The following is a 14,039-nucleotide window of genomic DNA, read 5'->3' on the forward strand; positions in this document are numbered from 1 at the left end:
AATAAGGTGGAACAATCACAGTCAAAATAAAAGTGGTTGATGAAAGGTTTGATCCTGCAAAGCTCTGAGCAAAGTGCCCAGCAGCCTTACTAAAGTCAATGGGAGTTGAGGGTCCACATTGCAGGATTGGGTCCACAGAGCAGCCGATACATTTTGTGCTTAACAAATTAGTATTTTATTGCCATGAGAGAACAATTGTCATTTAAATTAGAGCCATGAACTGGACACTACTTTTTGTAGTTGTCCCCAATTGTTTCCAACTTTGTGGTTTATGGAACAATTTTCAGGATGTCTTTTATTTACAGATCGCAACGAATGTCAAGAAATTCCCAATATCTGCAGTCATGGCCAGTGTATTGACACCATTGGAAGTTTCTATTGTATTTGTCACTCGGGATTCAAAACCAATGCCGACCAAACGATGTGCATGGGCAAGTATCAAGTTATGCTGTTAAATGAATATGGAGTTTGAGGCCTTCGTCTGTCATAGTAATTGCAAAATCAGAGCGGACCAGTGACACTTTTCACCTACTAACTTACCTCTGACAGTGATCAGTAACAGATTCTTCTGAAAAAGGAGCAAGAAATAACTCAATTGGAAATTATGGATAGAACTGGCCATTGGCTAAGTTTATTCTGCATCAATTAGTGGTTGTCTTATGCTCTGAAGCATATAGAGCCTATGACTTTAAAAAGTATCCTGTCTAACATAGCTACACGGGAATATTTTTGTCCTTCATATAAATGTTCAGTCTTTTTGGAATGTTACTAATTTCTTGGTTTCACTCCTACCTCGGGGAGATGAGTTCCACAGGTTAACAGTGCAACATTGCAATGCAGTACTTGTAAAACTGTCTAATGCTGAAGCATATAAAGGCCTGACTTTGTGCCAGGCAGAAACAAATCTGTTTTAGTAAAGCAAGAGTTTTCATATTAAATCCTTTGAAAGCTACAGTTTTAGGGCCAAATTACTTGGTGATTTCAGCGGACTTGTGCCCACTTGTGCTAGTCATAATATAAATGCATCTAAACTTCTAAGCATCTGCTTCTGTAGTGCTCATCTCAGATAAGACTGGTCAGATTGGGCCAATTTGTCTTTTTTTTTTCCATGTGGACATTGTTAGAGTGGGAGGGAAGAAACACACCCTCTGTCCTCAGTTTCACCCTGTTTTCTTATTGACATTTTGGATGTGTTTAAATTAGAGTTAACCAGACACTTAAAAACTACTGGGGAGACTGCCTATCCCTTATAGGTAAGATTAATTTATTCCTTATTTGGAAAGGGCAAGATGTCAACTGCTTGTAAACAAATTGTGGATCGGCCTTTGCTCAAGAAACAATTAAGTATATAGCCTTCTCTCAAATCTTCCATTATTTAGGAAAGCTTAAACTTTATTCTCCCATTTGCTATTTTAATTATACAGGATCAGTTCATTTCTTCTCCACATTGTTTGGCTATCTGGCCTCCCTTTTCAGTAATAAGATAGTAATAAGAGTTCTTGCTGTTGCTTCTCTTTCATAGATATTAATGAGTGTGAGAAAGATCCATGCGGCAATGGAACATGTAGAAATACCATTGGCTCTTTCAACTGCCGCTGTGATAATGGATTCATCCTGTCACACAATAATGACTGCATAGGTAAGGAGATATTAAAACTGTTGCTGAAACCAGACCAGCTTTTCTAAGACTCTGTTATTCTAGTTACAGAGGCACAAACACCATCTTTTTCTGCTGAATTAGAATCCCAGCTGTATATTCAGTACAATGAGAGGTAAAGAGCAATTTCTTTCCTCTGGAAGCCCGTTTATCAGTCTGATACTATGTGCAGTACAGAGGTAGCCATGCCAGTCCCAGGATATTAGAGAAACGAAATAGATGAGGTAATATCTTTTATTGGACCAATAAAAATAAAACAGAAGGTATTACCTCACCCACCTTGTCTCGCTAATCTACTCCTGTTTTCTGGCAGTAACTTGAGCATGTGCCGTCAGAATATACAGTCTGTTCTAAATACAGTCTGTCTTTTGAGGAAGGGGGAATCCTATAAAACAATCAAATGATGGCAATTTTTCCTCAATAGTGTTTTGAGAAAACCAAAAACCTTTATGATGCAGAAGATGCTATTGTGACTATCCTCAGAAGGTGACAAGAGACAGGAACATTGTGAACTTAAAATTTCTGCTGCTCCAATTAACGGGATTCTAGAGTGGGAAAGGCTGTGTCAGTCGGTGGCCCTAGTGTAGGCAAATGGGACTCCTGGAGGGAGGAAGAACCCATGTGTGCATATCCCTTTGAAGGATTAGGGCCCACATTTGGGGATAATGTTTTACATACAGAGACCGATACATTCAGGGCTGCACAACTCTTGATCAATATTGTGCCGTGAGGATGAAAGACAGTGTAATAAACAGAATTCCTTCTTGCATGTTTTTAATCCTTGTGCATATTCGCCGTGCATTTCTCATGTTAGCTTTCTTATTTAGATGTGGACGAATGTGCAAGTGGAAATGGGATGCTCTGCAGGAATGGCCGCTGCATAAACACAGTTGGGTCTTTCCAGTGTCTATGCAATGATGGGTATGAAGTGCCCCTAGAGGGCAGGACTTGCGTTGGTGAGTTTTTAATCTAGCTTTGGTTTACTGTGGCTAGAGGACTGTAATCCCTCAGCCCACAGTGCGTACTAAAGTTGTGAGACAGAGGCAGGGTAGAAAAGAACTTTCCCTGCTATCATTGTGCCTTTTTAAGAAAGCACAAATACTATAGGAGCACGCTGCTATGTAATATTGTACTCCTTGCAGTACTCATTAAGTTAGTGTGCATAGAGCCTGGAAGGAATTTTTACTCTAAGACTGGCTAAAGCTATCTACATTTCCTCTCTTTGGGAAGTTTTTGTTAAATATCTTGCAGGCTAGTGCCTGCAAAACTAAAACCTTTTTAAAAAATTCATCTTGCATATATTTCAAGGAAATAGTTAGGTCTAGTAACTTTCCCAAGTCGTCTCCTTTCACAGGAGTCAGATTTCACTTCATTCTTTTATAATAGCTATTAATTATTTTTAATGTAGTAGCTCTGCACATTACCATGGCACTTTACCAGTGTATAATATAGCACCTTTCCTGGCCAGCCTGCACTCTTGCATAGAGGCCTGGTCTGGTAGAGCCTTTTCCGGCTTGTGTCTTCATATAATCCCAGTGACTTCAGTGGCGCAATGCAGCAGACTGAGCATACACACAATTGTTTTTTCAGGATTGGGTCCTAAGACAGATAACAAAGCAAGACAACAGGACACAGCACAGGTCAGAGTAAGGGGAGATAGTGGTGAAAGGAAGAAGGTAGGCAGGACCCCTGGAGGAAGCTGGTTTTAAAGAAGGTGAGAGTGGATGCCTGGAAAACAAGTTGCAGAGGGCTACTGTTTGAGAGAGAGAGAACAATGTAAAAGAAGGCTTTGGGTGCTTAATAAAAGTGTTCAGCATGTGTTAGCACTTCACATTTCTTGGGTGCCTGCTCCCTGTGAGATGTATTTGATCCACTTGTACCTCTGACTACGCCTGACATGGGAATTAATAGATAAGATGAGGAATCTTTAATCTTTCTTGATTTATAAGCTAACGAATAGCACATTAATCTCTTTGTGAAAAAGGGATACCTCCTGCCTGCACAGAGCCGTTCCAGTGACGGATACGCCCGTCCTCATTGCCAGGAGTTTTGAACTTATCTTGATGGGACCAGGATTAGAGCTGCCTCATGACAGTTCTGAACATAAGCCAATTGTTCCTTCATTTCTTTGCTTGTAGACATCAATGAGTGTGCAGTGGAGCCTGGGAGATGCTCACCTGGCACATGCCAGAACCTGGATGGGACATACAGATGCATCTGTCCTCCTGGATATATTTTGCAAAATGACCGGTGTGAAGGTATGTAAAAGTCATTTGTATTTCTTAATGGTAGTCAGATTAAGAGCAGCTCTCAGTTTGAATAATATGTGTAGGCATGCTTCTCTTTAGGCCTTCTGGTATCATTTTTAACCCGTTATGTGTTTGAACCTAATCATATGAAAAAATAATTCCAACAAAATTAAGTATCCTGTAAACTTTATGTACATGCGTGCCAGAGCTGCTGGTGGGGCCAAATGCCCTGGGGCCCAGCAATTTAAGAGTCTACATCTCCCAGCTGCTACCACTGCTCCTGCGGCGACGTTAGTGCTTGGAGTCTGGGCCGTTCAAATCACCACTGGAGCCCTGGGTGGCATGGGCTGTGCAGCGCTGTAGGGCTGGCTGGAGGATGCTAACTTCCACCCCATCCCTTTGTCCTTGCCCACAATTCTGTCAAGAACCTTGGAGTGGTTAGTATTATATAGGTGACGAAAAAATTAATTGTTTTATTTTTAAAAAACTATAATTTAATTAAACCTTTCAGGTTAGGCAGCCACAGAGACTTTTACTTGGGGGGGGGGGGGCAACCCATTAATTTATCTAGATAACTATTGTTTGTAATATCTAAATGCCCAGTGTTACTTTTCTCTTGGTAATATGTGATGCTAGATAGCCTGTGTTGTCATCACTCAGTACTTACTCAAAAATCTCTCTGAATACGAACGGCGGGATGTGACATCTGGAAAGATATTTTTAAAAGTCTGTGTGTCCCGGAGATGTCTCATTAGGGAGGGCTTGCCCACTGGAAATGTCTTTGGAATTAGTCCCAGATTATACACCTGGATTTATTATCAATAGAGCGCCAACGTTTATTTTCATTAAGGCACGGGGATTTGCTCTATGCAGTGTAATGCCTGCTAGATTTCAGTTACTCTGCTGGGTATTGTCCATTACAGTTTGTGTTTTACAGCTGCCAATACAGCAGTGTTGATTTCTGAACTATTGTGTTACTTTTCATGCAGATATTAATGAGTGTGCAGAAGAGCCAGAAATCTGTGCCTTGGGCACATGCAGCAATACCCCAGGCAGTTTCATATGCCTGTGTCCTGAAGGGTTTGTACTGTCTTCCACTGGAAGAAGATGTCAAGGCAAGTTATTTCATGCTTTTTGGTCTTTATATATGTATTTGCTTTGTTTACTTAAAACTACTAGAGGCTTGTTTCTAATGGAACAGGAACGCTGTGGAAACTAATAGTGTTTTTCAGAAAGAAAGTTTGATGCTTGTGTACTCTGGTCCAGATTCTTTCCCACACTGTCTCCTCAGCACAAGAGAGAGAGGAGCAGTTACAAGTGAAGCGAAGAAACTCTACCCTCTTGAACTCTTTCCTCACCTGCTTGGAGAAAAAGAGAGGAGGAAAAGTGGAAAATAAAGACAGAGATGGCTACTCTGAACTTTGAACAGACAAAGTGTACGAATGGGAGCTGAGGATAAATATACAGAACCACTTACATTAGGTTAATACTAATGGAGAAGATGAGAAGAAGAGAGCGGATGTGAAAAGGAATTAGCAGATGTTAAGTAGTGTCAGATATAGGCTGTTCTCACTGAAAGATGCAGTAAAGAAAAGACTAGAAAAGACTTTGAAAGCAGTATTATAAAAACAGTAAATACCCTCTGCTTAAAAAGGGTGTGGATGCCTTTGTTCTGCTGGAATCACATGAGGTGTTTTGAGCATAAATGTGGAACTGACTAAATAAAATGATCAAAAGATGCACAGCTCAGAATAGAAAGATGTAGGCTTGTTACTGCCAGCTCAGAAGTGCAGCAAACTAAGGGGAAGGACATCTTGAAGGCTTTGAAGAAGCTTAAATACACTGTAAATATAAACTTCCCAATTCACAAACAGATACCTTGTTTCACAAATGCAACCTAAGACTCACCAGTGGCCAAGGCTTCCAGGATCTCTGTAGTTATGTTTGGCCCAAGACAGGGATGCTCGTTAAAACTGGAGTGAGCTCTTCATTCCATGGTAGCTAAATGAGATTGCAGTTTTGATGCGATGAATCTAACCTGCAATAAACATTTGAGTTGGCACTGTGAAAATAGCAGTGCTATTTAAAAAGTTGTGTAAAGCCTTTGTGCTATCAATCTTATGAAAAATCACCCACCACAAAGCAAATAATTGCTGAAGAAATACAATTTCATCTTATCTTTTATCAAAGAGGACAAGTGTTTCATGTTGATTGTCACAGGACAGTTCATTGATATCTGTGCATTGAACTTCAAGCAATGTGCTTTTTCTGCAGAAAGTTTGGTTTTTGAGTATACTGAGTCAAACAAGCTTCTGTTTCAAACTTCACATTACCTAAAGCTTCTCTGAAGTCTGGGTGGTGCCCAGCACTAAGCTTGCAGCCAGAAAACGGATTGAGCAGCTGCTCCTGCAGCTGACCCTTATGCTGTCTGAGTGCCAGCCTAAGGAGTTGCCAGCTTGCTTCCTGCTGGAGGCATGTGGTCTGTGATCTCCCTTTTTGTTCCTGTGTTTAGGTTACCCAACATGTACAAACACAGTGCTACGTCTAGACTGCAGGCTTCTTTCGGAAGAAGCTTTTCCGGAAGAGATGTTCCTAAAAAATTATTTCAAAAGAGAGTGTCCACACTGAATGGACGCTATCTTGCATTTAAACTGTGATTACTATGGATGGAATGGCCACCAGGGCACCTGTGCTTTTTCCTCTTTCCTCTTCTTTCGAAAGAACTCTCTCTTCCCTGTCCACACACGCCTTTTTTGGAAAGAGTTCTTTTGGAAAAAGGCTTCTTCCTCGTAGAAAGAGGCTTACCAATGTTGGAAAAAACCCTTTGTTCTTTTCATTTTTTTCCTGAAAGAACATGATTGCAGTGTGGATGTAAGTTAAGTTTTTTTTGGAAAAACAGTTGTTTTTCCGAAAAAACTCAGTAGTGTAGACATAGCCAAAGTGTGGTACCATAGAACCAAAGGCCCTATTGAAAATTGCCACTACGTTATTTTTTACATGAAGTGTTATCATCATGGGTTGTCTCGTGCCTTTTAGTTTCTGTGTGGTTTATTAACTGAAGTTCATTGCTCTAATAGTAGAATATGTACATAAATGAAGCTAATAGTCAGAGGCTACAGGAGAGGGGAGTGAGGTTGGGAGGAGCACAGCTCCCTCTCCTATTCCAAAGCAGTAGGGAATTCCCCCTCTTCTCCATGACTAGAGTAGCATTTCTCTCCCATGGATCTCTTCTTCCTTGGCTGGTATAGGAAAGGCTCTGTTTTCTCTTTCGATCTACTGGAATCACAGGCCACGGCAATGCTTTTTAAGATAATCCAAATGGAAGTATTTTTGTAATTAGCCTAAGTTTTGATTTTCACATGCCAGTTGCACCAAGTCCAAATGCCTTTAATGCAGAACTGTATTATAATGTGCTTTTGTTTGTGCAGATCTGAGAGTGAGTTATTGCTTTACCAAATTTGAAGAAGGGAAATGCTCAATTCCCAAATCCAGAAACCATTCCAAGCAAGAATGTTGCTGCGCCTTGCAAGGACAAGGATGGGGTGACCCATGCGAGCTCTGTCCAGAGGAAGGAGATGGTATGTAAATTGAGCTAATAAAATAGCATTATAGGCACTCCAAAGACAAACAGTGGCTTTGAGAGTCATGGATGTGGGGATTAGAAAACAGAAAGGTCTTCCTCAGGGCATGGCATATTATTTTGTTTTAACAATGTCAAAGCCTTTGTGCTATGGAAAGGCTCACAACATACCCATTTCTCAAAAAATATTTGTAGCATTTCAGGGTTGTTTCATGGGAAGTATGTGAGATTAGTCTGCTCGTAATCTGCTCTGGTGCTTTCTAATGCGGTGCATTGTATATTTTAAAATTTTGGTAAAACAGTATTATGTCCTTGTCAGGCAGCAGAAAACGCCACATAGGCTCGAAATCTAGTCAGGCTGCGCTGTTTTTTGTAGCTCTAAAAGCAAGCACAACTATTACACTTGTCTCTCTGAGTCTCCATGCCAGTCTTTGTGGGTTTACAACAACATTTTCTTATTTTGTAAACATTTTTCTCCATCATGTAACTGTGGAAGACTCAAAGCACAGGGGGAACAGCGAAATTGATTGTTCACTGCAGCCCTGATTTAGGAAAGCAACCCCATCAGGATAGTTCTGAAGCACATTCTGACTCAGCTGAAGTGTTGATGTACAATTTTTTACTCAACAAACCCCTAGGAAATTCACAGTGTCAGTGCTGTTACAGGGCAGTTGTGTTACAGGCACATTAATTCAGAATGACAGATTGCCATAGACAGTATTACTGTTTATAATGACGTGTTAATACCAGTCAGCTCATGAACAAATCGCGGAGATGCTGAGCAGACTATGCTCTCTGAAGCAAGAAACACATCATCTGTTTTCCTGATTGTGCTGTTTTTGAAGGCTTCTTCCCTAAATAAGAGTGAATAAATTGCCCTATCTGTGTACAAGCCAAAAGGCTAGAGTGAGGTAGAAAAACATGATGAGCTTCAGAGTGTTCTCCTGAAGTGACTGGCAGAGTCAAAGGGGGCAATTGCCCCATGGGCCGGTGATATAACAGCCTGGGCCCTTTAAATTGCTGCCAAAGCACCATGTCAGGACAGCATTGAAGACTGCTGGAGGGAGGGATTGCAGCGCTCTCTGGGTGGTGCTGAGGGCTGCCTGACCCTGCCTCTTCTAAGGTGTGGAGCAGCACCCCACTCTGTGGGTGTGTCTAGACTACAGGGATTTTTCGAAAAATGTCTAGACTGCCGCCGCATTCTTTCGAAATTAAATTTTTTCAACCGCAGTAAACCTCATTTTACGAGGAAGAACACCTTTTTTTTAAACTGCTCTTTTGAAAAAAGCTGTTCTTGAATGCAAACAAGGCTTTTTCGAAAGAGAGCATCCAGACTGCCTGGATGCTCATTTTCGAAACAGCATCTCGCTTTTTTGAAAGAAGTGGTTGCATACTTCTTAAATTCAGATACTTTCAAAAAAGCACCCCGCTTTGCCCAGGGGCCTAGTGAGGCTGTTGGCCCCACTACCCACACATTGGTTTGTCCCAGTCTGAATCATGGGTGGGGGAAAGTTTTGGATTCAACCCCAAAGCTTATGGCTATGTCTAGACTGGCATGATTTTCCACAAATGCTTTTAACGGAAAAGTTTTCTGTTAAAAGTATTTGTGGAAAAGAGCATCTAGATTGGCACGGATGCTTTTCCGCAAAAGCACTTTTTGCGGAAAAGCGTCCATGCCAATCTAGACACGCTTTTCCGCAAAAAAGCCCTGATCGCCATTTTCACCATCGGGGCTTTTTTGCGCAAAACAAATCTGAGCTTTCTACACTGGCCCTTTTGCACAAAAGCTGTGCACAAAAGGACTTTTGCCCGAACGGGAGCAGCATAGTATTTCTGCAAGAAGCACTGATTTCTTACATGAGATTGTCAGTGTTCTTGCAGAAACTCAAGCGGTCAGTGTAGAAAGCTGGCAAGTTTTTCCGCAAAAACTTACCAGTCTAGACACAGACTATGAGTTTATTTGTTCTGGGTCTGACTCAAAATCAGATGACAAGATCAAGGCTTTGTTTCATTTCATTTTGTACCATCACAGAAAAAGGTACAGGGTGGACCTCCCAAAACTGGGATTCTCTGATCTGGCAACATCCGTAGTCCGGCAGGACCCCAGATGTTCCTGGACCAGGGAAACCTGGCTGGGAGCCCCAGCAGCAAGAGAGCTGGTGGCTCAGAGCCTAGCAGGGCTGGGACTGGGGTTGGAGTCCTGGAAGCACAGCTGGGGCCACAGCAGATCCAGTTGTGGGGCCAGAGGCCAGGCATCCCCAGTAGTGGAACCGGGGGTAGGGACATAGCAGCCTTGGTAGGCAGACCAGGGGTGCAGCATCCCTGGGAGTGGGGAGAAGGGCCAGGGCTACTGCAACCTGGATAGTGGGGTCAGGGCTGCAGCAGCCCTGATATCAGGGCTAGGGCCACGGCAACGCTAATAGCAGGGCTGTGGCAGTGTGGAGGGGGGCTAGGGCCAGCAGTGGGGAGGAGAGGTGGGTGGAGTGCTGGTAGCAGGGAACCTCCCCAGGTCTGGCAAATGCCCTCATTCAGGTCTAATCAGGTCCCAAAGGTGCCGGACCAGAGAGGTGCAACCTGTAACTAAATTAATCCCTAAGACAAAACTTCTACAGCTATGTCTAAACACAATATAGGTCTGATATGCTGTAAGCCTACTCACAGTTTACTGAAGTACTTCAAAGTAGAATGTTACTGTATCTTATGAAAGGAAGGGTTATAGTGTAGAGTAGATAAATAATATCTCAGAGTGGGTCTGAACTAAATCTCAAATCCAAGACTCCACCCTCCTGCACAAATGCAATGGGTGGGAGGAGTGGGTTTATTTGTTCTGTGTCTGAATCAGAAGGGTTCTATCTTCTGGATCTGAATTGATGGAAATCTTGTGAGCATATTCATTCTTGCTGGTTTTTGCTTCAGTGTAGTAGAATTTTATGATGATTTCATTTATTTTTTGAGTGCCCAGCGTGTGCTAAGTGACTCTCATAAACAAGAGAAAACATGCTCGCCATGCCGAATAGCAGGCAGTAACCTCATCTTTCAAGATTTGTGCTATTTAAAGTCTTGCAAAAAGAGCTCAACTAGTTTGCTGACATCAAACTAATTCTATCATAAGTCTAAGCTGAACTGAGACATCACAACCTTAACCCATCTGTAATAAACTCAGTGCTTGATGTATAAAAGGCAGCTGTTAATTTGTGGCTCCACAGGACTTAATAAATTGGTTTACAATCAGATCAGGCTGTATTTTCTTCAGAATTTTTATTTACAAGAAAAAAAAGCAAAGTCATTGCCATCTTACTGCTTTTTAATAGAAATCTTTTACTTAATGTCTGCCATACAGATAAAATAAATTGTAAACTTGTATACATAAATGGTAAATGAAATGAAAATAATTACTTCATATATAAAGTAGTTTCATTATGTGTAGTTTATCACATTTGAGAGCGTACATACATGCACACCCCTGTTGAATATAAGATCTAAATGAAAACTGTCCATCTATAATGGTAAGAATGCAACCCACTGCACATTAACCTGATAATGAATGTATAACATTTATTGCTGTGATTTGGGATAATATGAGCATTTCACTTACAGAGGCATTTCGTCAAATTTGTCCATTTGGAATTGGCATCCTTCTTGGACCAGGAGATGAACGGGTTGGTAAGTGATGAGTGCTCTGAATGTTACTGTATGGTCATAACTCTAGCCTGCAACTTTGTGTCCATCAGCCACTGTCCCTTCCAATTCAAAATCACTTCTCTACGAACATTTTCAAAAGCCCTGGATTTGTCTTGCATAGACACTTTGCAAGGAGTTATTTATACAAATGTAAAATTCAAACTTGAACTTCTCTCCCACTCTATTAATTATCCTTGAGGAGAATACTCTCTGTCTTTCATCCTGTTGACCAGACATACCAGGGGGAATCTGGAGAACCTAAAGACTGGATCCAAGCAACATATTTTCCCTTCTTATAGATCATATGTAAGAAATGGTTTTAATTTCTTAGTACTGAAAACCACGGAGTCTTGATTCCCCAGTATACATTCTTGGGTCTAATTCCCTCCATAGACAAACAGCCCAAAGCTTTTGGTAACTCTTTTGATATCCAGAGAGTGAGATGGCTATTTATGTCATGATGCCTTTTCTTACTGTGACTCCTGTTAAAAAGGCTCTTAAACCAGCCTTTACAACCGTTAATGCTTATGTGCCACCCTTTGAAAATTTGGCATGCAAGTTTCTGAGCTAATCGCTTTTCAGATACTGTATTTTCATTGTGAGTTGTGGAATATTCCATTCTAAATTCATGTTTGTCGTTCTAGATTAGACTCAAAATGACAATTAATTTCACTAACTCTAGTCCTTTTATTTTTGTTTCTGGGCTAAGACGTGGATGAGTGCCTTGACCCAGATAACTGTCAATTGGGGCAGTGTATCAATACAGATGGGTCCTTCCGCTGTGAATGTCCTTTTGGCTATATCCTTGAGGGAGTTCAGTGTGTGGGTAAGTATAAGTGTTGTTTTCCATTTTAATGACTCTGAATTCCCCAAGTAGAACATTAAAGAGTAATAGTATGTGTGACTCCACTTTGTCATCCTGGGTTATAACTCTGCTCATGAATAATGCAGAATCCTTGCACATGGTCAGAATCAAACACTTACAGCTTCAGCCTCCTGTGGGATATTCATGCCTTGTTTTAATTGCTTGCAGATACTGATGAATGCTCTGTGGGAAATCCATGTGGAAATGGAACTTGTAAGAATGCTATAGGCGGCTTTGAATGTACCTGTGATGAAGGATTTGAGCCGGGACCAATGATGACATGTGAAGGTGAGACTTCTCCTGTGCAGGGTCTTTCAGTTACAGTTTACTGGTAAACACCAGTAACTTCAGAAACAATTGGTAAGTACAGAGATAACAAAGCAGGCAAACTAGGAATACTATTGTGCTGTGATTCCAACATTCTGTGTCAGACTTTGCTTCCTCCCCACTGCAAATACAGGAATAAATACTGCTTCTGCTTCGTATCCAAATGTGAATCCTTTTACCATGTTACCCTTTTTCTAGCGGGAAAAATAGGTGAGCAGCTTCTTCACTTTCAGAGCTAGTGCCTGCTGATGGATTGCCCAGATGGGGATAACATAAGCAAGTTCCATTCAGTACCTTCTCCAGAAAGGTTACTGATTGTACTCACTATGCATGCAGCTTTGATGTGAGAATTCAAACTTTTTAGCATAACCTAGTTCTCTCCAGCAGTGCACAGGAGTGTAATTCTTCCACTGGATTGGCTTGTGCCACTTATTATAAGCACTGAGGACCCCATCCTGCTCTTACAGAAGTCAGTGGAAAAATTCCCATTGACTTGAGTGAGAGGTAGATGAAGTGCATAAACACCAGAATGTAGTTTAGTTCAATTTACACAGCACATAATAAATAAATATGCTTCAGGTACTGGGGGTCACAATAAGGATCTTTTATTAAATGCAGGTTACAGAAGAGTCAGTTGTCTTGGTTGGTAGCTAAAATGAAATGCCTAGTATCAACAACATATGTGTAAGTTAAATAAGAGCTGGGGCAGGTGTTGGTTTACCACTAGCTGTATTTTATCAGTACAAAGCTGTAAATTCCTGCTGTTGCCTGATTGATGCTGCAGGCAGTGATTTCTGCTGCCCTGCTCACATAAGAAACTCTAAGCAACCAGGAATGTCTGTGACCCTGCTCCTATGCAGAAGTGTTTAGCCAGCCAGTAGAAGCACAGATCTGACAGTAAAATGTAACTCAGAGCAGTTTGGCATCTCTTATTTATAAACCAAACTAAACAGCATACTTTCTCAGCTGGTGTCTTTTGCAAAAGCAAATTTCACTTTGCATATGGTTATTTGTCTGACTACAGATGTAAATGAGTGTGCTCAGAATTCTCTACTGTGTGCCTTCCGATGCGTAAACACCTACGGATCATATGAATGTAAGTGCCCAGCTGGCTACGTTCTCAGAGAAGACAAGAGAATGTGCAAAGGTAAGATTTCATAGTTAGATGATACTGTGATTTCAGACAGATTGGGGTATGATTCTCTCAGTGCTAACAACCCTAGGGAGCCCTAGAGATAGAAGATTTAAAACCTAAGGTGAAATTCTAAGGCCTGCTATTGTTATGCAGAAGGTCCAACTAGTTGATCATATTGGTTCCTTTTGCTCTTAAAACACATGAATCTACTCAGCGTTGCTCGGATAGCGCAAGGAGTGGTGAGCTCAGGGCTGGGGGTAGGGGGTGCTGCAGTCAGGGCAGAGATTCGGGAGTATGGGCAACTCAGGGCCAGGAGTGAGAGGGGCATCACTGAAATCAGTAGGCCAGAATCTGAGCTAGCTGGCCAGCACAGTAGGGACCATGCTGCCCCCAGTGCTGTGGTGGTGAGGGTGACACTGACCAGGCAACAGCTCCCCAGGGCTGGCTGGGGCAGCTGGGGTTGTGCTACCCAGATCCCTGGGGCTGGTTGGAGTGGCAGGGGCCACTAGCTACAGTGGCCAGCAACAGCCAGACCCTTGCCCCTA

At 41.8% G+C, this 14,039-nt stretch overlaps 1 protein-coding gene across 2 annotated transcripts in view; it reads left to right on the plus strand.

Annotated features, from left to right (window-relative positions):
- The window catches only part of FBN1 (fibrillin 1), a 222,762-nt gene that overhangs the window by 183,774 nt on the left and 24,949 nt on the right, over nucleotides 1-14,039 (plus strand). For both annotated transcript variants that reach the window (XM_006135061.4, XM_006135062.4), the window contains exons 46-55: nucleotides 306-431; nucleotides 1,523-1,639; nucleotides 2,485-2,613; nucleotides 3,796-3,915; nucleotides 4,896-5,021; nucleotides 7,335-7,484; nucleotides 11,084-11,149; nucleotides 11,877-11,993; nucleotides 12,201-12,320; nucleotides 13,384-13,506. In XM_006135061.4, the coding sequence (XP_006135123.2) occupies nucleotides 306-431; nucleotides 1,523-1,639; nucleotides 2,485-2,613; nucleotides 3,796-3,915; nucleotides 4,896-5,021; nucleotides 7,335-7,484; nucleotides 11,084-11,149; nucleotides 11,877-11,993; nucleotides 12,201-12,320; nucleotides 13,384-13,506 (1,194 nt within the window). The remainder of the gene's footprint in view (nucleotides 1-305; nucleotides 432-1,522; nucleotides 1,640-2,484; nucleotides 2,614-3,795; nucleotides 3,916-4,895; nucleotides 5,022-7,334; nucleotides 7,485-11,083; nucleotides 11,150-11,876; nucleotides 11,994-12,200; nucleotides 12,321-13,383; nucleotides 13,507-14,039) is intronic.

This window comes from Pelodiscus sinensis, chromosome 14 (genome assembly GCF_049634645.1).
Source record: "Pelodiscus sinensis isolate JC-2024 chromosome 14, ASM4963464v1, whole genome shotgun sequence".
In the NCBI taxonomy this organism is placed as follows: Eukaryota; Metazoa; Chordata; order Testudines; family Trionychidae; genus Pelodiscus; species Pelodiscus sinensis.